The 27,832-nt window shown below is 34.8% G+C and overlaps 2 protein-coding genes across 3 annotated transcripts; one reads left to right on the top strand and one right to left on the bottom strand.

Annotated features, from left to right (window-relative positions):
• Positions 1-779: 779 nt before the first annotated feature.
• Positions 780-25,296, top strand: LOC137830359 (uncharacterized). Of its 2 annotated transcripts, none has more exons than XM_068637647.1 (18): positions 780-1,032; positions 1,591-2,062; positions 2,966-3,057; positions 4,899-5,063; positions 5,196-5,583; positions 6,313-6,431; positions 6,971-7,043; positions 7,127-7,347; positions 7,430-7,474; positions 14,803-14,896; positions 17,573-17,764; positions 19,551-19,651; positions 19,773-19,860; positions 20,868-21,014; positions 22,512-22,637; positions 22,854-23,024; positions 24,276-24,335; positions 24,438-25,296. In XM_068637647.1, the coding sequence occupies exons 1-18, from the start codon at positions 989-991 to the stop codon at positions 24,549-24,551; spliced, it is 2,712 nt and encodes a 903-aa protein (XP_068493748.1). In that variant the 5' UTR covers positions 780-988; the 3' UTR covers positions 24,552-25,296. The 2 variants fall into 2 exon arrangements, with proteins under 2 accessions (XP_068493748.1, XP_068493749.1); XM_068637648.1 differs by having other exon boundaries at positions 901-1,032; positions 2,931-3,057.
• Positions 24,625-27,394, bottom strand: LOC137829432 (protein trichome birefringence-like 8). The gene is made up of 4 exons (XM_068636234.1): positions 27,066-27,394; positions 26,419-26,727; positions 25,905-26,057; positions 24,625-24,973 (listed from the first exon to the last, which is right to left on the bottom strand). Exons 1-4 carry the CDS (start codon positions 27,392-27,394, stop codon positions 24,625-24,627), a joined length of 1,140 nt encoding a protein of 379 aa, XP_068492335.1.
• Positions 27,395-27,832: the final 438 nt, after the last annotated feature.

Below are 27,832 nucleotides of genomic sequence, written 5' to 3' on the forward strand. Positions count from 1 at the left end.
ACCAGACACTTAATAAAAAAAATCTTCCACATGACTTCAAATTGAATCCTTAATACAAAAAAGTCTTCAACATGACTTCAAATTGAATCCTTAAAATATTCAACAAAATAGTCTTACTAACTTTAAGATTGAAAATAGATTCTTATTAGCCCATACTATTCCTGGAGTTTAGTAATATATTTTGGAACATAACTTTGATTTGGTCCACATGTTTTTTTATATTTTTTATTTTCTTTTATGTAATAGTCCATATGATAAGATATGATAATTGAATTTTAGGGTCACAAGTTGTGAACTTTAAAATAAAAAAATAAATATAATTTTCATAATATTTGTGAATTATTATTATTAATTTTTTATAATGATTAAAAGTAATGTCATTTATAATATTTATTAATAACTTCGCATATGGAAGAAATTAATTTTTTTCATATAAAATAAAACATATAGAAAAACATGTAAAAAATGTCATTTAATTTATGGATATGCATAATTAAATTAAATTATTATGTTCAAATATATCTTTACAATAATTTTAATTCAACTTTTTTTTTATAAATTTCCTTACAATGTAAAACACACATATATATATATTCCATTTAATTAATAAAATGAACAATTGATTTAAAAATATTATATCCAATTTACATTTTACTTCATTCTTTCACTTTTATTCCAAATCTTCAAATTTCATATGATTAATCTAATTAGAAACATGCCTTTTTGTTAACTTATCATTTTCCATGTTTATATGGACCGAATGGTCCGTGTAAAGAACCAGTGGCAACCACTGGTGTGTGATTTACGGACTCTCCACGTAAACGGATAAAACACCCTTCTTGCCACGTCATCTTTTCTTTCTTCTCTCTTCCGTGTCTGTTTCGCCAAATAACCTCTTCCACCGCTTTATTTCACTGTTTTTTTTTTCCCTCTCTTTCTCTGCGCCAACCACAACTCAATCCTCCCTCGGATTCTGCATCCACACTACATGGCAGTAACATTGCGCGGCAGCAATAGCTCTCTCGCGTTAAGGTGACAATCGATTTCCCCTTCTTTCCTTCTCTCTTTCTTTCTTTCTTTCTCTGGCTGGTTACGAATTATGGTTCTTCGCTGAGTCTGGAGGCGCCTAGGTTTTCCATATAGATTAAAATTCTAAATTGAAACATTTGCTTGTTGTGTATATAGCTTTCTTTGAAGTTGCTTGAGCGAATTTGTGACAGTAATTATAGTTCGGGAAGTGCTTCTTCATTTCCCTATTTAACTCTCTTGCCTGTTGCAGCATTGAAACGAGTGTTTTCAATCGGGTGAAGAATGAAGTAGTTTGAGACTATTTATGGCTTGCAATGTATAGTTTTATTGCAATTTCTTTAGGTGATAATGATACGGCTATGTTATGTTATCGAGTTTGAGTGATAGAAGGATGTAACGCGTAATTACTATCTTTGTTGCACCACCTCTGCAAGACATAGTGTATTTGGTGTGGTTGAACGCGTGCTTTATGTTTTCGTATTTATTGCATTCTCTTTGAGCTGAGTTTTTGTATATAATTCATCGTTTATGTGCTGGTATTAATTGTATATCGACTGGCAGCTCTTCGAATTGTTTGCTTTCAAATGGCTCCCCTTTCGCCGGGAAAAAAGTGTCCAACTTACATTGCCTACTATTGAGTAAATGTGGGAGTTCAAGAAAGGGATGCCTCATACGATATGATTTGTTATCGAGCAGTAATCCTGGTTTAGGTTGTAGAAAGTGTTATTTGGTATTTTCTAAATCTAGAAGGAGGGTGCACCTGCTACCATTTGCCTCCTCTGATGACGGTGTAACTTTCAATGGGAGCCTTCCAGCTAGCACCGGTACTGACCTAGAAAAAACGAGGGTGAAACTGAATAGGTCACTGGAAGATGAAGAGTTTTGTGATGGACTTGTCCAAGCTTTATATGATGCAGCCAGGGTTTATGAACTAGCAATTAAGGAACATAAATCATTCTCACGAACGTCCTGGTTTTCAACAGCCTGGCTTGGGGTTGACCAAAATGCATGGGTGAAGGCACTGTCTTGTCAGGTATGACATTTATCGTGTCAGATATTACCATGACTTTTGTTAGGTTGCAGTATTTGGGCCATATATCACGTGTAAGTTCAACACGCATCTGTGAATGCTGAAATTTTGACTAATAGGCTTTTGAAAGCATTTTATTCCATTGTTTAATTCATGTGAGCATAGACAAACACAAGCTAGATGAATTGTAAAAGTAAGAAGTGTGGACAATGGGTTTTATGTTGCTTGCCTTTGTTGATATTCTGATTATAATATGCACCAACACTTGTCAACAAAATAAGCACAGTTATGGTTGCTAGAAGAAACTCTCCATTATTAGACACGCACATGTGAAAATTATACTTGCAATTATGAAAATTCTGTTTAAAAACATGCTTCTTGGATATTACTATAAAAAGTTATTAATCATTGTCATTATGTATTACTTTCTATTATTTACCTATAGGAACAGTCCTATCAATTTCACTCCTTTCTTGATATCACTTATAAAGAGAACACTTTTCATTTTCAAGGGATAGTATTTCTTTGTTTGTATGTTAAACATACTTCTGTCTTTTATTTTTCAATATTTTGGAAGTGTTAGGTAGTTGAGTCTTTGGATAATTTAACATACTGTCTTCTTATAGGCTAGGACTTTGAGAATTTGGCTTCATCCTCATTATTTCTCTTTTTTAAAATTATCTTCCTGATGGACAACATTTGCATTGATAGAAACTAATTATATATTGCTGTAATATTTATGCTTCATTATAAATAAATCTGAGTCATGTTTCTTCTATTGCCTTTGCTACAAGAATGCTGTGACCTCGTTAGTCAAAACATAACTCACAAGTCACTTGAGCTCATTGTTTTAAAATTTTCAAAATTCTAGAACAACTGAGAAACAGGTTGCATAAATTCTCTCAGGCTGCTGTGTACTCCTTATTGCATGCTGCAAGTGAAATTTCATCTCAAAGCGATGGTAGAGACAGAAGTGTCAATATATTTGTTCAAAGGAGGTAGCATGTTGCTTTGTATTTTGGTTTATTCTTACCTGTTTCCATTGAACTTTGCAAACAATAATATGTCAAACTTATTCATCAGAAGGAAATAAAATTCTACGCTTGAATTTATCTGTTGTGTAAACTTGTGATAGATGTACCAGAATTATTTCAGAAATCATAAGATAAGTGGTTCGGTCATTTTATGTTTTATATCATTGATTCAACAACTATTTTACATCTTATTATTAAATTCTAAAGTTTAAAATTATGTATTTTTGTTTTTCTTATGAAATCTAAGTTTTATTGAATTTATGAGTGGATCAAGATCCTTTGAATTTAATTTTTAGTGATAGGTACTTTACCTTATTTTTCATATTGAAGCAAAGCATGGAAAAATTGTTTAAAGGCTACTCACTGTTGGATTTATAACTGTATCTATTACGAAGTGGACTTTAAGCCTAACTCAACCTCATAAAACCGGCTTATAACAACTCGTGCATGATACAACATATTATGGGTAGTCGATAATGGCCCGATAACGGGTGACCTGATAAACCCACCAAACACTCGCTAGGATAGACTTTAAGCTAAATTCAACCTCATAAAACCGGCTTAAAGGTGAGGTTTGCACCCATTTATATACAATGAAGTGTCTTCATCTTTAGTCGATGTGAGATCTCCAACAATATCTCATGTTGTTCAAAAGTGATTTCGGGATCTAGTTCCCTATGAAGCATGTACAACTCTCTTGTTTGAATTGTTGTGCCGTTGGAAACGTTTATGACACTCACATGTCCTCAACACCTGTCTAACACGTGTCAGACACTTATTGCTAGGTGTCAAATTGATAAAATATTTGTGTAAACTTGGACACTTAAGATGTTCGTTCTACACAAGCTAAAACTATAATATACTTGAAAAATAAAGAATTATTTTATTGATATCAATCGCCATAATTACATTATTGTCATCTCTATATGTAATATCAAAAACCTTAAAAAAAAATAAAAAAAATGCTGAAATAAATAGAAAGATCATGAAGATATTTTTTCTCAATTACTATGGAGATATTGAGAATATTTTTTATCCTAATAATATGCTATTTACAACCGTGTCCCTCAAGTTAGTAAATGAATATCAATCATTCCCAACTTGTCTACAAGATCTTGAAATCCGCCTTGAGGAAGCCTTTAGAGTGTAAGTGTATGCTATTTGATATACCATAGGAACATGAGTTGTAGCCATTAGGCCTCTCTTAAGATAATTTTTTTGATGAAGTGCCTTACAATTTCAATATGTTTGGTCCTATCATCTTGGATTGGATTATAGTCAAGGTTCATGGCTAACTTATTGTCACAATAAAATTGCATATGGATGTCAACCTTAATTTAAGGTCATCAAGTATGATCTTCATCCTTGAGTCCTTCACACACGCCTTTAGCAAGGGCTTGAATTTAGCTTTTGCACTAGAACGAGATACTCTTGTTTTTTGCGTCTCTAGGTCACTAGACTTTCTCCAAGAAACATATAGTACCCATGTATAGATTTTCTGTCTATAACAGAACCATCTAGTTCTAATTTTTTAATGAAAGTTTAAGGTAGTAAGTAACTTATGTTGTAACTTTCATGTGGAAGTTTCAAATCAAACATCTAATTTTAATTATCACTTCAACATTCTATTAAGCAAAATGTATGTATACTTAATTTCCTAAACCATTTGATTGCCTTACTGTGCTTGATTGACCAAAACCGTTCATGGATATTTTTTCTGTTTTTATATTTGTTTAGTTTTAGAATTTTATACTACTCCCTATAGGTTTGAGCATAAAACTTTTGCAAATGTTGCATTGTTTCAGTTTGCTAAGGCTATCTTCTCCCCTGGAGAGTTTAACTAGAGAGAAATTATCAGCCAAACACCCTGAAGCATATGAATGGTTTTGGTCTGAGCAAGTTCCAGTTGTAGTGACATCCTTTGTTGACAAGTTAGAAGGGAATGGACGCTTTACTGCTGCCATTGCATTGTATGTTTTCTCTTAACTTATCTATATATTGAGATATTAATTGCTACTGATCAGTTCTTATTCCTTGATATTATTATTATTATTATTATTTATTGCAAATGCATATTAATGATCTTTTAACGGAATTCACAGGTCTGGAAAAAATGTGGGTTTAAGCAGTGCAAGTGACATATCACTTCTTCTGCTGGCACTAACGTGTATTGCTGCAATTGCTAAACTTGGTCCATCAAAAGTTTCTTGTTCACAATTCTTTTCAATGATCACAGAAATAACTGGTAGTTTGATGCACATGCTAGTTGGTTTGATTCCTGTAAGTCAAGCATATAATTCTATAAAGAATATCGGTCTACATAGAGAATTTCTTGTACATTTGGGTCCTCGGGCTTCATCATGTAGAGCTAAAGAGAAGTGGGGTTCGGAAGAGGTTGTTTTCTGGGTAAATCTTGCTCAGAGGCAGCTGCAACAAGCCATTGATAAGGAGAAAATATGGTCAAGATTGACAACATCTGAAAGTATTGAGGTTAGTTATCTTCAATTTTGAAGAGAGCTTGCTTTTGTCCACTCTAGAGAGGCGATACTGGATTAAATGTCTAGGAACACTGAATTTAGAATAAATTATCGAAAACTGTGATTTTTAGGCCCAGCTTGAGTACAAACATCAACAAACAAGGAATTTCACATAACAAGGATTTTTCTCCTTCAATCAAAACACTAGAAGTAACAATGTCACTTCTTAATTACCTCATACAAATGTGAAAATCAACTTGTATAACACTGAAACTGTCACATCAAAACCTATAAAAATCAACTTGTATACCATACTCGTGATCAATATTGTTCTAGGGCTTGATCAGGATTTGAATTCACTGGGTTATTGCTAGAAAAAGTTAGCGGTCAAACCCTGTGTTCTCATTTGTGAAATTGCCTCCCATGTGTCAAACGGTCACTGCTCCACCTGTAGCAAAACTGCATCAACAATTTTTTTCTGCATCCTATTATCTCCATATGTTACAACAATCTCCTCAGTAAGATATATCGTATAGGGAAAACATGGAAACATGGAAGGAATCTGCAAATATGAATAAAAATCTATCACATAATCATCAAAATGTTTCAAGGGAAATAGTTCAATGAATGGAATAAAAAGGGAAAGAAGAGATGAGTTTAGTTGAGTGTAATAACTTCTCTTTCGTTCATGTTAGTGCTTTGTTCTTACAAAAAGCTTCAATTGAAAGTTAGCTCAGTGCAGGTCTTGGAGAAGGATTTGGCTGTTTTTGGGTTCTTTATTGCTTTAGGCAGAAGTACAAGGTCATTTCTTTTGACAAATGGTTTTGAAACTCTAGATGATCCAATCGAAGATTTCATCAGGTACAACTTGTTTATATGTTATCCCTGTTGTTAAAACATTATGTTTCTTATTGTTTTAGGAGTCTTATCATGTTAGTTTCTTTTAGATTGGGCTTGAACTACTTGAATATTTGGTTAAGTGAAGAATGCTTGAGTGAGTATTTCTCTCAGCAGCAGCAGTGAGTATGTGTGTGTATAGATTGCAGAAAAGAGTAAAAAAGAAGATTGAGATGATAGGTTCAGACTGGGATAACCTACTCCAGCATAGGCTTTTCAGAATACATAAAACAAATCAGTTTTGACATGATTTTCTTTCTTTATAGTTGAAGTAGATATCACTAGACAACTAATTTCTTTTAGAGTACTAAACTAGTACTTGGCCTAGATGATTAGTATAAATAATAAGTGTTTTAGGTTAGTGACTTTATACACCATATCACTGTAAGAGTATGTCTTCTCTCCTTTCCCATCAAATTCAAACTCAAATATTTATTATCAACTCTGTTTATGCTTTCTATGAATATTTATGCATTTCTTTATTTTTTGACTATTTGGTGCAGGTATCTTATTGGAGGCAGTATTTTATACTACCCTCAGCTCTCATCAATTAGTTCATATCAATTGTATGTGGAGGTTAGTATTTATGGTCATTAAAATTGGCAGACATGCTTAATCATTTAGTTATTTTAACTGGTGAAGGCCAATTGACTGCGTAGGTAGTTTGTGAAGAGTTGGATTGGCTTCCTTTTTATCCGGGAATCACCAGTCTTACAAAACAGTCTCATATGCATAGAAATAAACAAGAAGGTCCTCCAAATTCTGATGCAGTGCCCCAAGTTTTTGATGCTTGCTCTCATTGGATTCAGAGCTTTATTAAATACAGTACATGGCCAGAGAGCCCTTCAAATGTGAAAGCAGCTGAGTTTCTGTCAACAGGGTAACTTGAACAATGTTTGTTTATGGTTTGACAAAACATCACCCATTTAATAAATTCTTATATGTTTTTTCTTTTATTTTAGACACAAGAAGCTGATGGAATGTATGGAAGAACTTGGGATGATTAGGTAAGCTATGAAAGAAATTCTGCATTTATGATGTATTTTCACTCAAATAGTTGCATTCACATATTCATCAACACTGATATTTAGGCATCAAAACCATACAGTTTTGGGGTTAAATAAAGGCCAGGATATTAATTGATACCTGAAAGCTTCATAAGAACAACCGAAAGAAACCAGTGTAGTAACTGCATGTTACAGTTGCATATGCTTTTGTTTTATAGTCTTGTCAAAATATTCACCAAGAATGTTTGGATTATCAAAGGTGCTTGGTTGTTCTTGTTTTTGTAACTGGCCAAATATGGGTATTTTGTCAACTTTAGCTTTCATAATAAACACTTCATTTCTTCAATAAAAAAATTCTTATTGCATTGCTAAATTTTATCTGAAAAAAAGAAGCTCTTCTATTAGAGGAGAGTTTTCTTTTTATTGAAAATTATTAAAGGAAAAGAAAGAATAGGGTAAATCCCTTGTGTATATTGAACACATAGGGTTATGTTTATATAGGAAAAAGAAACATATGGGCTAAGCCCATTACATAAATATGAGATATCTAACAATATCTATAATATCTCATAATATCAAATAATATCTAATTATATCTAATAATATCTAACACTACCCCTCAAGCTGGTGCATATAGATCATATGTACCCAGCTTGTTACAAATGTAATCAATCCTAGGTCCTCGTAAGGGTTTAGTAAAAATATCTGCTAATTGATTATTTGAATTAACAAACTCAGTCTTGATATCTCCTGATATAATCTTTTCTCGAATGAAATGACAATCAATCTCAATATGTTTTGTCCTTTCATGAAAAACTGGATTTGAGCTAATATGAAGAGCAACCTGATTATCACATATCAGTGTCATTTGAGTAACCTCTCCAAATTGCAATTCTTTAAGTAACTGTTTAAGCCAAATAAGCTCACAAGTAGCCGAGGCCATAGCTCTATATTCTGCTTCTGCACTAGATCTTGCCACAACACTTTGTTTCTTGCTCTTCCAAGAGATCAAGTTATCACCAATGGAGACACAATAACCAGAAGTTGACCTTCTATCAGATGGAGATCCTGCCCAATCAGCATCTGAATAACAAACGACTTTAGTATGGTTATTATGACCATATAACAAACCTTTTCCAGGAGAGCCTTTAATGTACTTCACTATACGAATGACTGCATTCCAATGATCTTCACATGGAGAATTAAGAAATTGACTCACCACACTGATTGCAAAGGAAATATCAGGACGAGTAACAGTGAGATAGTTCAATCTTCCAACTAATCTCCTGTACTTCTCAGGATCTGAAAGAGGCTCCCCCTGATTGGGTAGAAGCTTGACGTTGGGATCCATGGGAGTATCAACAGATTTCGAATTCATCAACCCAATTTCCTCCAAAATATCTAATGCGTATTTTCTTTGAGAGATAACAATACCAGTATTGGATTGTGCTACCTCAATCCCCAAGAAATATCTGAGTTTGCCAAGATCTTTGGTCTGAAAGTGTTGACAAAGGTGTTGTTTTACTTGTGAGATGCCATGGTGATCACTGCCTGTAAGAACAATGTCATCAACATATACTACAAGATAGATACACCCAGCACTCGAGTGACGATAAAAAACTGAATGATCGCCTTCACTGCGAGTCATACCAAATTGTTGAACAACATTGCTAAATTTTCCAAACCAAGTCCTAGGAGACTGCTTGAGGCCATATAAGGATTTGCGAAGACGACATACCAATCCAGAAGACTCCCCCTGAGCAACAAAACCGGGAGGTTGCTCCATATAAATTTCTTCCTGCAAATCCCCATTAAGAAAAGCATTTTTAACATCCAGTTGATAAAGAGGCCATTGTTGAAGAGCAGCCATAGCTATGAATAAGCGAACAGAGGCCATCTTTGCTACTGGAGAAAAAGTATCACCATAGTCTAAACCAAAAATTTGGGTATAACCCTTAGCTACAAGACGAGCTTTGAGATGATCAATAGTACCATCAGGACCAACTTTGATAGCAAAAATCCACCTGCAACCAACAACAGATTTCCTAGATGGTAAAGGAACAAGTTCCCAAGTTCCATTATTCTGAAGCGCATTCATTTCATCAAGCATGGCCTAACGCCAACCAGGATGGGCTAAGGCATCACCTACAGATTTTGGAATGGATACAGAAGAAATAGACGAAAGGCAGGTATAAAAGGGTTGAGATAGTCTATGGTAACTCAAAGCAGTATAATGTGGAGAGGGATTACGAGTAGAACGTATACCTTTACGGATAGCAATAGGAAGATCAGGTTCAACAGTCGGAGGTTCAACTATAGGAGCCGGAGGGGGATGAGGTGTTGGCACCAGAATAAAGTCTGCTGATGGACGATGAGACGGTTGACGACGACTATACACCTGAAGAGTTGGCGGCGGTGGTGAATTGTTAGGTGCACTAGGCACAACAAGAGGAATATTAACTTGATTAGATGAAGAAAGTGAAGGAGAAGGACAAGACTTAAAGTAAAGGGAAGATTCACTGAAGGTGACATCTGCTGAAATAAAATAACGGTTTAAAGACGGTGAGAAACATTTATATCCTTTTTGTGATCTAGTGAACCCTAAAAAGACACATTTGTGTGACTTAGGAGATAATTTATCAAGACCAGGACTAAAATTATGAACAAAACATGTGGACCCAAAAACTTTGGGAGGTAAAGAGTGGAGAGGGTCATGTGGAAATAAAATAGAATGAGGAATTTTGTTATCTAAAACTGAAGATGGCATGCGATTAATGAGATAACATGCACTAAGAACAACATCACCCCAAAAACGCTGAGGAACATCACCATGGATTAAAATAGTACGAGTTGTTTCAACAAGATGTCTATTCTTGCGCTCAGCTACCCCATTTTGTTGAGGTGTATAAGCACATGAAGTTTGATGAAGAATACCATGAGAAGCCATAAAATTTTTAAAAGAATGAGAAAGATACTCACGTCCATTATCACTGCGCAAAATTCGGATGGAAATTCCAAATTGATTTTTAATTTCATTGTAAAATATTTGAAATATAGAAAACAACTCAGAACGGTTTTTCATTAAAAATACCCAAGTACATCTTGAATAATCATCAATAAAAGTAACAAAATACTGAAATCCTAAATTAGACTTAATACGACTTGGTCCCCAAATGTCAGAGTGAACTAAGGCAAAAGGAGATGAAGCACGTTGTGAGACACTACGAGGAAAAGAACTACGAATGTGTTTCCCTAACTGACACGACTCACACGATAAAGTAGACACATTAGACAAACTTGGAACAAGCTGTTGCATCTTGGCAAGACTAGGATGACCCAACCGAGCATGAATGAGAGATGGAGAATCCATAATTGCGCCAACATGTGCAGAGATCTGTAGTTGATAAAGTCCATGAGACTCACATCCGGTGCCAATCATCCGTCCCGAACTCCGGTCCTGTAAAGTAACAGAATCTTTGGTAAAAGAAATAACACAGTCAAGGGAACGAGTGAGACGACTAATGGATAATAAGTTAAATGGAGACCCAGGGACATAAAGAACATTATCAATAGATAAAGATGAAAAAAGATTAATAGTACCAACACCATGTGATGGTACCCTATATCCATTGGCCATGGTAACTGAAGGTAAATAACCCGTAGTAGATAGGGAAGAGAAAAAAGATTTATTACCAGTAATGTGATCAGTGGCACCTGAATCTAGAACCCAAGGGCCATGGGAAGTGGAGTGAGTGAGGCCAACAAAAGATGTACCTGAATGTGCAACAGAAGCCGTGGAACTAGGGTTCTGACGATCCTCATACCATTTAAGAAATTCATTGAAAATAGCAGGCTGGCTTGGGGTATCAATTGAAGTATGGTCCATGGTAGAAGGTTGCACAGGGGCAATTTGAGCAACCGCAACAGATCTAGGAGGACGACCATGTAAGGCATAACATCTGTCAATTTTGTGGCCAAGTTTGCCACAATGGTCACACTTGTGACGCCCTTTGCCCGGCTTGTGAGGGCGAGTACGATCATTATGCTGAGATACTAAAGCAGAAGAGTCATCAACATGAGACGTTATATCAGCGGTGTGTTTACCTGGCACGCGCAAAAGGGTAGAACAAGTGGAAGTAAAATTGGGCACAATAGGAGATCCCAAAATTTGATCACGAACGTGAGAATAATCATCAGGAAGACCATGTAAACCCAATAACATGAAGAACTTGGATCTTTGTTCTAGTTCTTGAGAAGGAGTAGAGGCAGGAGGTAATAACTCATTAAAATCATGAAGAAGAGCATGAAGTTTACCTAGATATTCTGCCATTGTACCATCAAGACGTTTGGGAGCAACAATTGTGAGAAGATTTTGACACACACCATAAAGACGTTGAGTATCATTGGTGTATAATAATTTTGCTTGTTCCCAAACTTCTGAACATGTTTCATAGGTACGAAAAATTTGTTTTAAAGATGAGTGAATGGTCGATTTGATAACAATGCATAATTGAGCATCAATTTTCGACCAACGAACAACCTCATTTTCAGCAAGAGTAGGATGAGTAAGATGATCAACATAACCTTGACTCTTAAGCCATAATTTAATATCTGATGCCCAAGTGTCATAATTGGTTCCATCCAATTTGTCAATGGAAAGATGAACATTGACGTAATTAGTATAAATAGATGAATCCGGCATAATGACTGAAGAAGAAGCCATAGTGGCAGCGGAAGCGGAAGAAGCCATAAAAGATAAGGACAAATCCAGTCACCGGTTAATTGGCGGGAGCAACAAAGATGAAGGCTCCGACAGCGATTCCGGCGAGATTCCGGCGGCGTCTCCGGCGAAGGTCCGGCGAAGTTCCGGTGAAGGTCCGGCGAAGGTCCGGTGGAGGTACGGTGAAGGTCCGGCGAAGGTCCGGCGAAGGTCCGGCAAAGGTCCGGCGAAGGTCCGGCGAGACAGTGGGGGTGGTGGCTGGAAAATTCCAGTGAATAGTGGATTCATCAATAAAATTTGAACCCTAAACCCTAAACTCTAACCTTATGCTCTGATACCATATTAAAGGAAAAGAAAGAATAGGGTAAATCCCTTGTGTATATTGAACACATAGGGTTATGTTTATATAGGAAAAAGAAACATATGGGCTAAACCCATTACATAAATATGAGATATCTAACAATATCTATAATATCTCATAATATCAAATAATATCTAATTATATCTAATAATATCTAACAAAAATGAACAACCATAATCACATAAAAGGAGTTGAATATGTGATGAGAAGATGGAAGGGGGACTGTTCTAATATTCAGTTTGGGGAAGGATATTGTCATTACACTCAAAGAAAGATGAGAAGGTGATTGCTAAGGCATCAGTTTGATCGGCATAGGTGGTCTGAAAAGATTAAATTTGGGTTTTTATTTGTAAAGTTCTCACAAAGAGAAAACTTATTTTTCTTACAGAGTTCATATATATGTCCCAACTTCTTACAAATATTCATATTTACAAAGCTTAGATAGCAACTAGTAGGAAATGCCCACTAAGACTCCACATAGAAATAAATTCCCACTAGCACTTATCTTCCACTATAATTGACTCCCCACCACTATCCTACTACTTATCATTATGGTTTAGGAGGCCTAATAAGACACTAAAAAATGACCTAGACCATCGTAAAAGACATTTGAAATATTTAAATAAAAATAAATGCGAAAATTACATTAATAAGGAAGAAAAATGGGCTTAAGCAATTATTTAGCCCAACTACTTAGACTCCAGCCCATCAATGCTTCTTCTAGATCATGTGAATTTGGCTTGTCATATCTTGTCTTCAAATTTTGCTAAAGTCTTCATCAACATGTAGAAAATAACATTAGATGATATATTTTCATGAGCCTATCATGCAAATCACTCCATCTTCTTTATTCTTGATATTCTTCCAAGTGTACTCTTAATTAAAAACAATAAAAATTACAAGAAATCCCAAAATCATATTGACCAGTCTAGATCATATCATTCCCTCTTTCTTCAAGGACATTCGTCTTCGAATGTCATGAGTACACTTGCTCCAAGATAAACCTAACACTTGTATTAAAGATAATTTTTTTTATTAGTTTTTCATTCCAGAACTAGAATCTCTGCAATAAATGAAGACAAAATGGAAGGTCGTGAGTTGAATCTATAGACTAGAATAACAATCTTGGAAAGTGAACTTTAAGCCTAATCTCACAAAATTGGCTTGTAAGGTGAGGTTGACACTCACTTATATAATATAATTTCACCATATCTCTAGTCAATATGAGATTTTCAACACTATCTTATATTTCTACATACTCAAATTGTTGGGTATTCTCACCCTAACTAGGCAGAGTTACCTAGCAATAAACTCTCGATTTAGGGTATTGTGTTCTTGTTGAGGTAATTTAATAATTTGGAGATGTAAGAAGCAAAATTTTGTGGCAAGATCAAGTGCAGAATTAGAATACACAACGAAGACATTAGTCACTTGTGAGCTCATATGACTAAAGCAACTCCTACCTTATTTGTGACAATGAGGCAACATTACACATTACCTCTAATTGTCTTTCATGAGGATGAAACATATTGAGGTTGATTGTTATTTTGGAGACATCATTACTAGATTTGTCAACTCTAATGAATATGTGGTTGACATATTCACAAAGTCTTTTAGAGGATCAAGGATCAAATATATTTGCAGCAAGTTGGGAACATACAGCTTATATGATCTTGCTTGAGAGGAAGTGTTATAACTATAGAAACAAGAAGTAAATTATATATAATCAAGAATATCTAGATTATATATCTATTCTTAGGAACATTTTTATTTATTTCCATATCATATCTTTATTATTAGCATATACCAAATTTCCTCTATTTATTATATTGATTTCTTTTACTCAAATAAATAAATCATCTGGGCTCTCTCAGAAATAGCTAACACATGTCACAGTCATGTCAGTTAGATTTGGTTACCAAATATCCTTTCACTTGGGAGGGCAGGGGGGGATGAAAATCCTATCCAAGGGCAGGGTATATGGGTTGAATGGTCATATTATGGTACAGTGTGTCACCTACTAGTGTGTTTGTTTTACACTGGGACCCACATGCAAACAATGCAGATACCATGTGATGTTGAACTAATTTGCTTGTATGGGGCAACAGGTTTTTGAAGATAGTTTATACAATGTATTTTATATTTTATAGCATTACTAGAATTCCAGGAATTGTGAAATTGAATTTTTATAGAGTTTCTTATTCCAAAGGTTGTATCACTTATTTTTTTTTCTAAAATGTAATGCAGGGAAAAAGCCCTGGAGAGTGAAGCCAATGAAATAGTTCAGGGACATAGATCTACACTTCAGTCAACTATAAAAGAGTCAGGTTCTTTTGACGAGGTTTGATTCCCACTTTCAAATTTGATCTAAGTGCCGCATCCAAGTTAATAACAGTTGTCACTTAGTCTATGAAGAGTCTATATATAAATATAGATGCTCTATAACCACGTAGTCTGTTAAGACTTTGTAGATAGATAGTTGTTCTTTGGAGCCTAAGTACTGTACAGTCAATCAGTTTCACTAGAGAAATTGTACTCTTTCTCTCTCTCTTGCAATATCTAGTCTTTCTCTGTGTGATGCAAATGCAGTATTGTTCCCTACAAACAATGTATATAGAAATGTTCTCTTATAGTATACAAGATAATCTAAAAAAGGAAAATAAATTATTTTTCATCATTTTACCCACTCTCAATTTGTGTAATTAAGGATCAATGATTCCTATGCATAAATACAAAACATTCAGATAATCAACTCTACTAGTTATGGAATTTGATTCTTGTGTATAAAAGGAAATAGTATAAGTTGAAAGAAATAGATGAATTATATTTTTGAGATGTATTTACAGTCTCAATTTATAGACTGTTTACAACCTAATTAAGGAAATAAATAATAGGTAATGAAAGTAAGAAATGATAGGTAATTAAAGCTATACAAATCAAATCAAATCACTAAAAGATATCAAATCTATCCTAATAAAAGATAACTAAAAGATATCACTTAATTACGGAATAATTATCTCCTAATTATTCAACACTCCTCCTCAAGTTGGTGAATGCATATCTATCATTCCCAACTTGCAAGTAAGATCTTTGAAGTGTTTTGTGGGAAGTCCATTAGTAAACATATCTACCAATTGAAGTCTTGAAGGGATGTACTCGGTGCCTATAAGACCATTATCCAACTTCTCCTTAATGAAATGTCGGTCTATCTCTACGTGCTTTGTTCGGTCATGTTGAACTGGATTGTGTGCAATACTGATGACGGACTTATTATCACACACCAAACCCATAGGAGCTTCATATTTTATTTTGAGGTCATCGAGCATGATCTTCATCCATAATAGTTCACAAACCCCTTGAGCCATGACTCTAAATTCTACTTTTGCACTTGATCTTGCAACTACATTTTGTTTCTTGCTCCTCCATGTCACCAGATTTCCACCCAGGAACATGCAATAGCCTGTGATGGATCTCCAATCAACAATTGATCCTGCATAGTCAACATCAGTATATATTTTCATGGATAAGTTTTCCCCTTTTTTGAATAGCAATCCTTTCCCTGGAGAGGCTTTTAAGTACTGAATAATTCTATTTACTGCTTGCAAGTGTCTTTCTCTTGGATCATGCATGAATTGGCTAACCACACTAACTGCATAAGTTATGTCTGGCCTAGGTGTGATAGATAAATGAGTTTTTCAACAAGTCTTTGATATTGTATCTTCTCCACCTTTGGATTTACGGTTTAGGATTTAGGGTTTTCCTCATCATTCTCAATCCTATAATTTTGCTCTATTGGCACTTCAGTGGTCTTGCAACCCATCTTACCAGTCTCTTTGAGGAGATCAAGGATGTATTTCCTTTGAGAAATAAAGATGCCCTGTCTATGAAGTAAGCAACCTCTATCCCAAGGAAGTACTTCAACATCTGAAAATCCTTCATCTCAAATTGAGCAGCCAGTCTCTCCCTCAAAGTTTGTTTTTCAATCTCATTATCACCTGTAATAATCATATCATCTACATAGACCAAAAGTAGAGTGCATTTACCATTCTGAGAATGTTTTATAAACAGAGTATGTTTTACAAAGACGTCTGTGTTGAAGCCATATCTGAGATGATGACCAAGATTCAAGGCCTTGCTGAAGATTAGAAGTGTGTGCCTGTAGTCTAGCACTTTTTATTTTCTTCATGCTGTAAATAATATAACTCGCCCTGCTCTTTAGCAATTCCAACAGTCTTCCCCGTGGCAAGATCCTAAAAAATACAATGGGAATGAAAAAATACCACTGCATAATTTAAATCTTGGGTAACATTTTTGAATAGACAAGAGGTTATTGGATAATTTAGGAACATGAAGCACATTTTTTAAAGGAAAGTTTGGCAAAATTTGGTTCCGTTCACAAAAAAGAGTTTTTCGGAAAAATTCTCCGACGGTGGTTTCTGGTGGTTGGTGGAGGTTCCGGCGGTCGGAAGCGGTGGTCGGCGGTCGACAGTCAATGTTGGTGGCAGTGACGGTCAATGGTGCAAGGTGGTAGTCAATAGAGAAAAGAGAAGAATTTTTTTTTGCAGCAATTAAGGCTACCAAAGTAATTGCAGCAATGAAGACTGCTAAAAAAAAGATTGCAGAAGCAGAGTCTCCAGCTCTAATACCAAGTTGAAAGAATTAGATGAAATATATTTCATATTTACAGTCTCAATTTATAGACTGTTTACAACCTAATTAAGAAAAAAAGTAATAGGTAATGAAAGTAAGAAATAATAGGTAATTAGAGCTATACAAATCAAATCAAATCACTAAAAAATATCAAATCTGTTAGATAATGAAATCTGCACTTAATTACGGAATAATTATGTCCTAATTATTCAATAGTATATAGCAATATCCTGTCTATAAAATAGAATAATATATACAAAGGATATCTTTATCAATATTCTTGCTTCATACTTTAGATGGTTCTCAAACCTTTTGTTTTCATGTATCCCATTCTTGTTTACGCATTCTATTTGGCATATAATTTTAGGCATTGGAAAGTGTTGAAGAAACTGTCATAAGACTTGAAAAGCTGCTTGAAGAGTTGCATGTATCAAGCTCTAGTTCTGGAAAAGAGCATTTGAAAGCAGCCTGTTCTGACTTGGAGAAAATTCGAAAACTTTGGAAAGAAGCTGAATTCCTGGTGGCATCTTTCAGAGCAAAAGCTGATTCTCTTCATGAGGTACACCTTCCACTCCTCCCTAACCTTCTTGATCAATCCTTTGGAACTCTGCATAATGAATAACTACCTTGAAATTTTTTCTGTGACTTTCTCTGAATATCAATTTCTAATTTGTGAATGATGTAATGAGATATTATAATACAACTAACTGCTTAGGCTGGGGACAACTGTTAAACTAACCTGTAACTAGCTTACACTTCTAAACTATCGTAAAGAGAGAAGCCTTTGATGATAAAAACTATCATAGAATTCCGGCCAACAAATCTTGCCTGATTACTACAAAAATGAAAATCAGTCCTAATTACATATAACGGGGAAATATATCTTCTTAAATTTTGTGAAAGAATAACAAAGTAAACTTTGATAATAATATAATATACAAGTTAAATGATGGAAATACACAATCTACAACGCTGTCCTTTTTCATATGTTGATGTTTGTTGGAGATTCCACACCGACTAGAGATAAGATTGAATTATAGTATATAAGTGGATGCAAATCTCACCTTACTAAGCCAATTTTGAGAGGTTGTTGGGCCTATGATGCCACTTGTTATCAAGCTGATATTGAGCCACTCACAAATATCTAGTTCTGCGTTTAAGATGTTCAGTCCTTAGTGTGAGAAGGTGTGTAGGTGACCCGAAGTTAGGTAGAGATACATCAAATTATAATATATAAGTGGACTTGAAATATAAAGAATTATTTTATTGATATCAATCACTTCAATTACATTCTCATCATATCTATTTGTATCAACCAAAACCTTTCAAAAAGAAAATATAAATATGTTCAAAGAAATAGGAAGATATTTTTCCTAACTATTATGGAGATATTGAAAATATTTTTTATTCTAATAATATGCTATTTACAACACTCCTCCTAAAGTTGGTGAATGAATATAGATTATTCCCAACTTGCCTAAAAGATCCTGTTTAGTGAAAATGTGTGCTATCTAAAATCTTGTAGGAACATAAGTTGTAACTACTAGGCCTGTCAAGATTATCTTTGATGAAATGCCTTCTAATCTTAATATGTTTTGTCCTATCATGTTGGATTGAATTATTATGGACAAGGCTCATGGTTGACTTGTTATCAAATGCACTCATCACAATGGATGTTGTGTATTGTTGTTACTGGAGATCCTATATCGACTAGTGATATAGTCAAATTATAATGTATTGGTAAGTGTAAACCTCATTTTACCAAACTGATTTTATGAGGTTGAGTTAAGATAAAATTATACTTTCTAGGAGTTGTAATTGTTGAAACAGATATTCACGAGCATTGTCACTATGAAAATTGTGTTTGGCTGTAGAATATTTGAAAGATAGAAAAGAACTCCAATCAATTTTTCATAAACCAAATCCATATACACCTAGAATAGTCATCAATTAAGGAAACAAATATTTAAAACCAAATATCCAAGTGAACTAAAGAGAACGGAGACAAAGCTTGTTTACTGATGCTATAAAGAATGACCGTCAACTGTGTTTCCCTGACTTGCACTTCTCATAATTCAAACTAGACAATTTTTTAAACTTGGAACCATCTTCTGCAATTTGGTCAATCCAGGATCTCCTATCTTGATATTTCTAATTACAGAGATATCATCTTCATATATCTGTACTTATAAAGATATGATCCTTATATCTGTACTTGTAACAATGTAACAATTTCCTTGCACAATAATTCATTGTGTTGCTTGACTCCCTAGTACCAGTCACATACTGTTTGCTTTTTGAGAATCTTTTTTACCGTCCATAATATTTCTATTGTACTCATTCAGGGGGTTAACAGTGGCCGTTCCTACACACCAGTTGAAGAAGACGAGTATATAAAAGGGAAAAGCAGAAAGAATGCTAATGTAAGGGTGGACAGGAACAAAAGGTATGAATATCTATCTAGTTGCTTATTTCTGAGTACAAGTGGCAGCTATTACTTCTATTTTTTGGAGTTTTGTTTCTTTTTTTTTTATATTTATATAAAAATAAACATGTTTTTTCTCCAGAAATGTTGGAAAATCTCGTGGATTTTGGAGCTTGTTTGGAAGTCCTGTCACCAAAAAGCCTGGCTTGGAGTCTGACGTGGATCCTTATGTATGCGTTGTTGTCTTTATAATTTGATGTTGTTAATATGCTCTCCATATCTTTAGTGGCTTTAGTGCAACATAACTCATAAATGTCCATGATGGTTTTGCTTTTATTATCATAAATGTATAAGCATATTTTCATTGTAATTGTGTTATATTATTATTATTATTATATGTTCTTCAGTTGTCCTCTAATCTTGTCTAATATATAATCACTTTTGCTAATTTAACTGGGAATTAAAAGTCAATGTTTGATTGGTAGCACAATAAAGATTCTATCTGGTTATGTCTAAATATAATGTTTAGGTGATAAATAGCAAAGTCAATTAAAATTATTGACTAGATATAAGAGTTAAAACCCCTTTAGATTCGATACCTATTAGGTATTACTAAGTGTTTTAGTGTGAATAATTGGGTCAACTTGCCACAATTGCTTGTTAAAGCTGTTTCACTGCATTAAGTGAGAAATAACCACTGCATAGATCTTGCAACCCAACCTGTGTCAGGGCACTTGAGGCACAAGTCTCTGTCACCCTTCTTCTGGACTTAGGAAGCAGCCTTGTCTGGCACTGCATAATGCAACCCACCCCTCTCAGGCCACTTGAGGATGAGCCTTTGTCTCCTGCCTCTGGCCATTCAAGGATGGAGGAGTAGCCCAATTTTGCTGGTCAGTTATATACTAGATTATTGAAACAGAAAAAAAAACTGCTGCAGCTCACATATGCAGAAATGAAGGTTGACCTCAAAAAGCCTATCTTAAGAATTTAAAAACCTCTGTTTTTATACCTTTTGCTTAGACCTTGCAAAAGTGGTTGACTATTCTTAGCTTCAAATTTTTACAATGTTGAAATGCTAAGATTAAACCTGTTTTTGCATGAGTTGTATTGCCTATTAATTCGTATCTTGAATTGGCCTGTACTTCATTTGGTCTAGTTGTAAAAATAGTTCTGTTACAATTAGTGAGTGGATACTGCGTGGAACTTGAGTAACATGGACTTGCTATCTTGATTGAAGGAAAATAATATTGAAGTGCCTGCACCAAACGTTGGGGTTGTGGACCAAGAACCCAATGAAATCCACCGCTTTGAGCTTCTGCGAAATGAGCTAATAGAACTTGAGAAACGGGTTCAAAGAAGTGCCTATCAATCAGAAAATAATGAAGTATGTCTTAAACATTCAATAAGTTTCAAGTTTATGATTTTATATTTCTTTCATATGTTTTGCTTACTAAGTGCATTGGTAATAATTCTGAAAATTTGGTCTTTGACCGTGCCAAATGATGTTGTGTGACCCATGCAGCTGATCTCGCCTAGTATGATAAAGCTTTGTTGTTGTCAATAATCACCCTAATTGTACTGCTGCCTCATCCTACTTCTATCTCTGTCCTAAAAATTTTACGTACCTTGTAAGCTTCATTTGCAATTTTTGTGTGGATTGCTGCTGAAAAACTAAAGATTTTTTAAACTTAACTGTTGTTTTTTGCTGGGGATACATACAGTTTTGTTGTTTTAGTCATCTTTTCTTTTTATCTTTTATTCATCTTTCTTTTTGATCCACCAGTTACTTATTCTTGATTTATAGTCTTTGTATCAACAAATAATGCAAAGGCCAACCACTGACAGTCCACACATGTGGGATATCAAACTGGATAGGTTCTAGTGTGTTTGAGGTTTAAAAAATTGTTTTTGAAGCCTTTGTATTTGACTCAAGTATAAACACACTGAATTCGAAAAAAACATAAAATAATCTAGTTTTCAGGCCAGATTTGAGTAGAAATCATTTCAAAAAGATTTTCTACTTTATACAATTCCAATTCTGCTCTGGTCTCTTCCATTAACCTATTGGAAAAAATTCACATAAAATATTGTTCACCTAACCCTTAATAACCCTTGCAAAATTTTCAAACTACATGATGAATTCACTCACATACTTCTCCTGCCTTATTGACAACACGATTCGAAAGGATCTCCCATCAGTATAATATTTGGTTGAAGCCTCTAGCTGAGTGCATTCTTGAGACCTATCCAAGATTGGTTTCGATTGCATATTTCCCACCACTAAAACCAAGATATGCATTTCCTTCCATCACCACCATGAGAGTTTCATTTTTCTCATCTTTTTGCTCTCAATCAGATATATCTTTCTACCTTCCCTATCCACCCCATAGCATCTTCTCCCTCGACATATCCTGCTTTCTCCACTTATCACAAACCTTAAATCCTCCATGGGGTTTACATACTCATTATTAAGCGGATGATTAATTTTAATTTCAAAAATCAATTCTTGTGAATTTTAAGTTGATTTTAAGTAGGCTCAATATCTAAACTTTCAAGCAAGATGAACACAAAATTACAAGTATCAAACTAACACCAAGTCTTTCTTTACTCCAAGTGTGAAGTATTCATTAAAACATTGCATCACTATCTTCATATTCTCAATTATATACGTCATCATCATCCTTCACACTAATAAATTCTTAATATAGAACTATAATTGCCTAAACCCGATTTTGGTCTATCACTTTGTTCCATACTCACTGATTTTGAAGGTCCATGACCATGATATCATTTGGTCAATATTACTGTCTGTATGTCCTTTGAACTAAGAGTTTTGCCCTGACTTTTCTTTTAGATTAAGCATTGAATGTCACTTTTACAGGATTCACTGGCTACTGATGATGGTCCTCGTTATAGTGATGAGGCTGGGGTTGTTCAGATTACCAGGGTTGAGAAGAAAGAAAATATCCTGGAAAAATCTATTGTCAGACTGAAAGAAACCGGAACAGTACGGTTTAATCTCCTGGCTTTTCTTTCTTGGAAATATTATCTTAATTTTATTCATTTGCATCTGTGCATATTTTAGTCAAGTTTTTACCCTGTTTTTTCTGTGGAGACTAAGAAATTGGTGGGCACAATATGCATTAGTGCCTCTGAAAATATTTAGAATTACATCATCTGTTATCTCTTTATAAACATCTGAAACCTACTTTTGAATAAGCAGGATGTGTGGCAAGGAACTCAGCTTCTTGCTATTGATGTTGCCGCGGCCATGGGTTTACTTAAAAGGGCACTCATAGGGGATGAATTGACTGAGAAGGAGAAGAAAACACTTAAAAGAACCTTGACTGACATGGCTTCGGTTGTTCCTATTGGTGTTTTAATGCTTCTTCCAGTGAGTTGAACACACTTTATTACTCATTTTCTAATCTCTAGCGTAGAGAAGCACATTGTTCTCCTCATGCAAGTGTTTTAGCTTGAAGTTACCATGTGCAACAAAGAACATAGAGCTATTAATTAGTGAAGTCTGTTTACACATTGGGTGCACCCCTTGATGCCAGTGAAAATGGAGAATGCGCAAGCCCATTTGTACCATAGAGGCTAAAATTTTAATGTCAAGAAGTAACTACTAAAAATTATGCTATTAGGTGAAAGCTTTGATAAATATCCATTATTTAGTTAGCTAGTTACCTAAATATTTAAGATTGTTGGTTGAAGAAATAAGGCATGTTGCCTATAAATGACAAGGAATAGTATCTGGCACCTATTTTCTGCCTTTATTGCAGCATTTGGCACCTTCACTGTACCCCTTTTTTGCTTCTTCACTGAGTACGATCTGCCACCAATTGGTTGGTACCTTCAGGCCTTCATATATCTCTTCGCTAGCACCTTTGAACCCTAATATTCTTCCTATTCTTAACCAAATGTACCCCCTTAATGGAGGAATTTTTTTGCGGTGGGTCTGTATATTCTCATCAACTTGAGGAGTGTTGAAATATGTAAATAGCTCCAATTTGGGGTAGAATAACTTCTCTCCTTCTTGTACATATCCAATTAATCTTTGTAATTATATTGTATTGCCATATTTCACGAGTCTCATTATTTATTGGGATTTGCCAATATCCATATTAGAGCCTATTCCTTCTGGGCATTATTATAATTATATTGTATTGCCATACGAGTCTCATTATTTATTAGGATTTGCTAATATATCCATATTGCATATTCCTTCTGGGTATCATCAAATAATATTCAAAAGAATCCTTCTCCGCCATATTTCAAGTGAAATATATCTCTAAGCTTAGTACTGTTTTTGAATCAATGGTGAATAAATTTAATTATTGATCCTGTAAAAGCGACAGATTCTTGTTTCCTCCATTTTTTTTTCCTGAGACTGAGTCTGCTAAACTTGGCATGGTCTTCGTTTTACCCATTTAGCTCTCCCTTCTCTTATAAAATATTTAACTGGAAATATAAGATGAAGAGCGACTGCTTATAGGAAATGCAGAAAAGATGGAAGATTAAAAACCTATTGCTATTTTTATGTGTGACTGGTAAATTATCATTTTCCCACATTAGATCTGGTCCTTTTCTTTGTGTAATTGTCCAGTGTAACCTACTAAGAAGAAATGCTTATATTGCACAGGTTACTGCCGTGGGGCATGCTGCAATGTTGGCTGCTATTCAGAGATATGTACCAGCTCTAGTATGCATACTATAACTTACGGCTGCATTTTTTTCAATCTCCTATTCAGATATCACATCTCCAATCACGCCATGAGAATTTACTATGCGTTATTTCTTGCAGATTCCATCCACTTATGCACCAGAAAGGTTAGATCTCTTGAGGCAGCTTGAGAAAGTAAAGCAAATGACAGCCGATGATATGGGCTCAGACGAGGAAGTAGATGAAGATAAATGATCAGAAGCAAGGCCGATTTATGTATAGCTAGCAAAACTATTCTTTGTGATCTGATGAAAATTGGACTGCTTTGTTATCCTCTTTCTGGAAATTTTTTGTTCGTGCCAAATTTCTCAGATAGGAGTTGGGCATAGAGAAGTTCATTCCACGTGTCTGGCACTCCTGGTAAGCACCAGTGGCTACAATCCTGTGGGGCATCAGGTGGGGTGCCTGGTTCCCGAAATCTTGAAGGGTGACCATCTTTCCTGAACTCTGAAAGATATGTGATGTTCAAAAAGTGGGCTTTCCGGCTCTCGTATTGCATCTGTTTGACAACACCAGATATAAATATGTTATGATATGGTTCAGTTTCAAGTTTTGTAGGGTCATTTTCTGGCTCTGTTTGTTTGTCACACCGTCCTCCATCATTCCATGTGCCATTCCTGCAATTTCAGTGTTTTGTAAACACTTGTCCAAAATGTAAGGCTTGCATCATGTCATCCCAAACTCCCTCCCCCAAATACATGTTATTTTAGATCTACTATAACAAATTTCAGAACATTAGTTGTTAAAGGAAAAATGGGGGAGGGGGTGAATTAGATAAACTTATTTCTCATAATTGATATCTAACTTCTAGTTAAGTTGTGCATGTTTGGATACACGTGCACACGTTCCAAAGCTTCGTTACAATTTTGTAACTTTGAATCGAACGTTCGTTTTAAAGGTTTCAAATGGAAAAACAAACACACCTGTGTTATAATCTCAAGTGGTTACCTGTTATTTTATTTGTAAATTTACGGTGGATGTGGATGATCATAAGAAATCACAAAAAACTATTGAATGACAAAACTTAGCAATAATTTTGAAGTGAGTTAATTAACTGTTTGGCCGAAATTATAAACGTCATGCTACATGAAACATGTTCTTACAGATGTTTATTACAAATATGAATATCTCTTTTTGTTTATATGAAAAATTCTTAACAGACGTTCTTTAGTTATTTGGTCACAAACGGGTATTACAAGAAAACTGTGTTCCTTGCATCTTCCTCCTTTCATAAGAACTATAGATGTTACTCCCTATTTGTTCTTTACATCCATCTTAATACATTTGGGTTCACATAAGTCTTTAATGTACATATACTCCGATTGAATATGTTGTTGTCACGTAATGAGAAGTGTGGAATGTTGTTACAAGCACTCTAGACCCTTGAAAACTAACTTTTGTAGAGTGACTTGGGGGCATTAAGAATTTTGTTCAAGCGGTAAGTAAAAAGTGGCAGAAAGATTTCTATTCGTGTTTCGTATCAAAGATTGTCTTGGAGGGTTTTTATTTGAGTGTCAGACCCAGAAAAAAATGTGTGAATGCACTTGCCTGAAGTGGACGGGGGAAAAGCTACGAAAGAAGACGGAACTCCTAGAATCTAGATTGTGCAATGCCCATGATTTCCAGGTCTGCAAGGATCTCCTAAATGCTTCTTTCACGTTCATCATGTTTACCCTCCCTCCTTCCTGGAAGTAGTTGCGCCTGCAAAATGTTAAGGAGCTTGTAAGAGTGTTATTTTCGATTGTAGAAGATTTAATTTTTACATTATTTACTGTAACACTAGTAAAAATCATTTTAGAAAGGATATCTTTACGAGATACAGAAGCTGTTTTTGAAGAATCTTTGTTTAAAAGGTAAGAAGAAAGCATTTTTAAGCGTTTTTTTTTTCAGAAAGAAAAAAAGGTCTTTCAAATAAGTCCGAAAGTTGATAAGAAATTTGGCAAGACTAACTTTATTAAAGAAATAGTTGCGGTTGACCTACGACTTGATAGTTTTGTCTGGGTTCCACCAATGTCCGGAATTGAAAATAAGAATATCAGCACCAACCCATTTTTTGGAATACCAGTGCAACTCGTCAAGCCTGATAGTCCTTCTTACATTATTGGATAAGTTGAGCGGTGGACGACCTATAACACACAAGAAGGGTGTCCTGTAGTATTCTACTGTCATGTTGTATTCCTCAAACCTCATCACCAGATACCCTTTGTGTTTGCTTATGGGATTTCCATTTACTTCATATATTTTTGACAGGTTAGAAACCCCTTGTGTCAGCATGCATAGGAAAGACTCCCACTGGTTTCTTCCCACAGAATCACCCGCAAACACAATGCGTCCATTGCGATTTCTCTCTAGCAGCACACTTGCATTGAATCTGAGTTTCATCACCATACCCCATCAAGAGAACTTGCTTTCAGCTACTCGTCACTTTTAGGAAGTACCATACAAAATTATAACAAATGTGCAATAGCTAGTTACTTTCAACAAATTACACCTGTCAGAACCTTAATTAATGCTACATGTTCAACCATTGTATTTAACCCTTTTCTTTTAATGCAGATTATGCTCCTTAATTCAATTCGACAATCATAAACCTCAAAACAAAAATCTACTATTTCACTCAACTCACACCCAATTCTCTCTTACACTGATAAGGAATGATAGCATATATACATAGCCATGCATGAGAGAATGGCAACATATATCACATACCGGGGAATGTCACAGTCATCAGGTTGCCATCGCCATTTACGAAAGGTTTCATTTTTGCGTCCGTTTTGGTGGCACCGGAATCCTGGATCCAGAAAGGGACAGTTTTCATCGTATAACCGATGTGGGTAGGTTTCATCCCAAACCCAGTGACCTCTGGAGTAATCACAGGGTCCGATGAACGGCGATTTCTTGTGAGCGAAATATGATGATGATAAGAAAGCAAAACGAGAGAGAAACTGTCGATCAAAAGGGTACACGAAATTGAAGAGGAATATGGATGTTAGTAAGAGAAGAAGAAAATAGAGTGCCCATGTTGATTCTTTCTTCATTTTTCACATTCTATTAAAACTACGTGAGGCTTAAAAAAGTAATCTAAGGTTAAGGTGTTTATTTTGAGGGTTCTTTCTTTGAGTAGTTGAAGAAGATCCATAAGAAAAGGAAGCACACAGTCTAGAGCTTTTGTTTAATTCTTCCCAGTCTAGCTAATTGCCTTTACACTAATTAAACTCTCCCTGATTATGAGATTCTTCTTTTGACTAATTCAATTCATCTTCTCGTATACATATTTTACCCCAAAGTAATTTTAGAGATTAGTTAGTAAGGTATAGCTACTAACTTTTAAATTAGTCTTTATTAATTTTTTAAAGATTAGTTTAGAATTTAAAATATTAATAACTAAAATTTTATTATCTAATTTAAATACTAATTTAGAAATTATTTTATAATATTTTATTAATAATAGAAATCATATTGAATATTACTAATTT

Source organism: Phaseolus vulgaris, chromosome 7 (assembly GCF_000499845.2).
Source record: "Phaseolus vulgaris cultivar G19833 chromosome 7, P. vulgaris v2.0, whole genome shotgun sequence".
Taxonomy (NCBI): Eukaryota; Viridiplantae; Streptophyta; class Magnoliopsida; order Fabales; family Fabaceae; genus Phaseolus; species Phaseolus vulgaris.

Coding starts and splice junctions, on each gene's coding strand:
- LOC137830359 (XM_068637647.1), top strand. CDS start 989: ATGGCAGTAACATTGCGCGGCAGCAATAGCTCTCTCGCGTTAAG. Junction 6,432..6,970: donor CCAATCGAAGATTTCATCAG/GTACAACTTGTT, acceptor TATTTGGTGCAG/GTATCTTATTGGAGGCAGTA. Junction 21,015..22,511: donor ATCAATCAGAAAATAATGAA/GTATGTCTTAAA, acceptor TCACTTTTACAG/GATTCACTGGCTACTGATGA.
- LOC137829432 (XM_068636234.1), bottom strand. CDS start 27,394: ATGAAGAAAGAATCAACATGGGCACTCTATTTTCTTCTTCTCTTACTA. Junction 26,058..26,418: donor AGGCTTGACGAGTTGCACTG/GTATTCCAAAAA, acceptor AACATTTTGCAG/GCGCAACTACTTCCAGGAAG. Junction 24,974..25,904: donor TTTTCCCCCGTCCACTTCAG/GCAAGTGCATTC, acceptor CTGAAATTGCAG/GAATGGCACATGGAATGATG.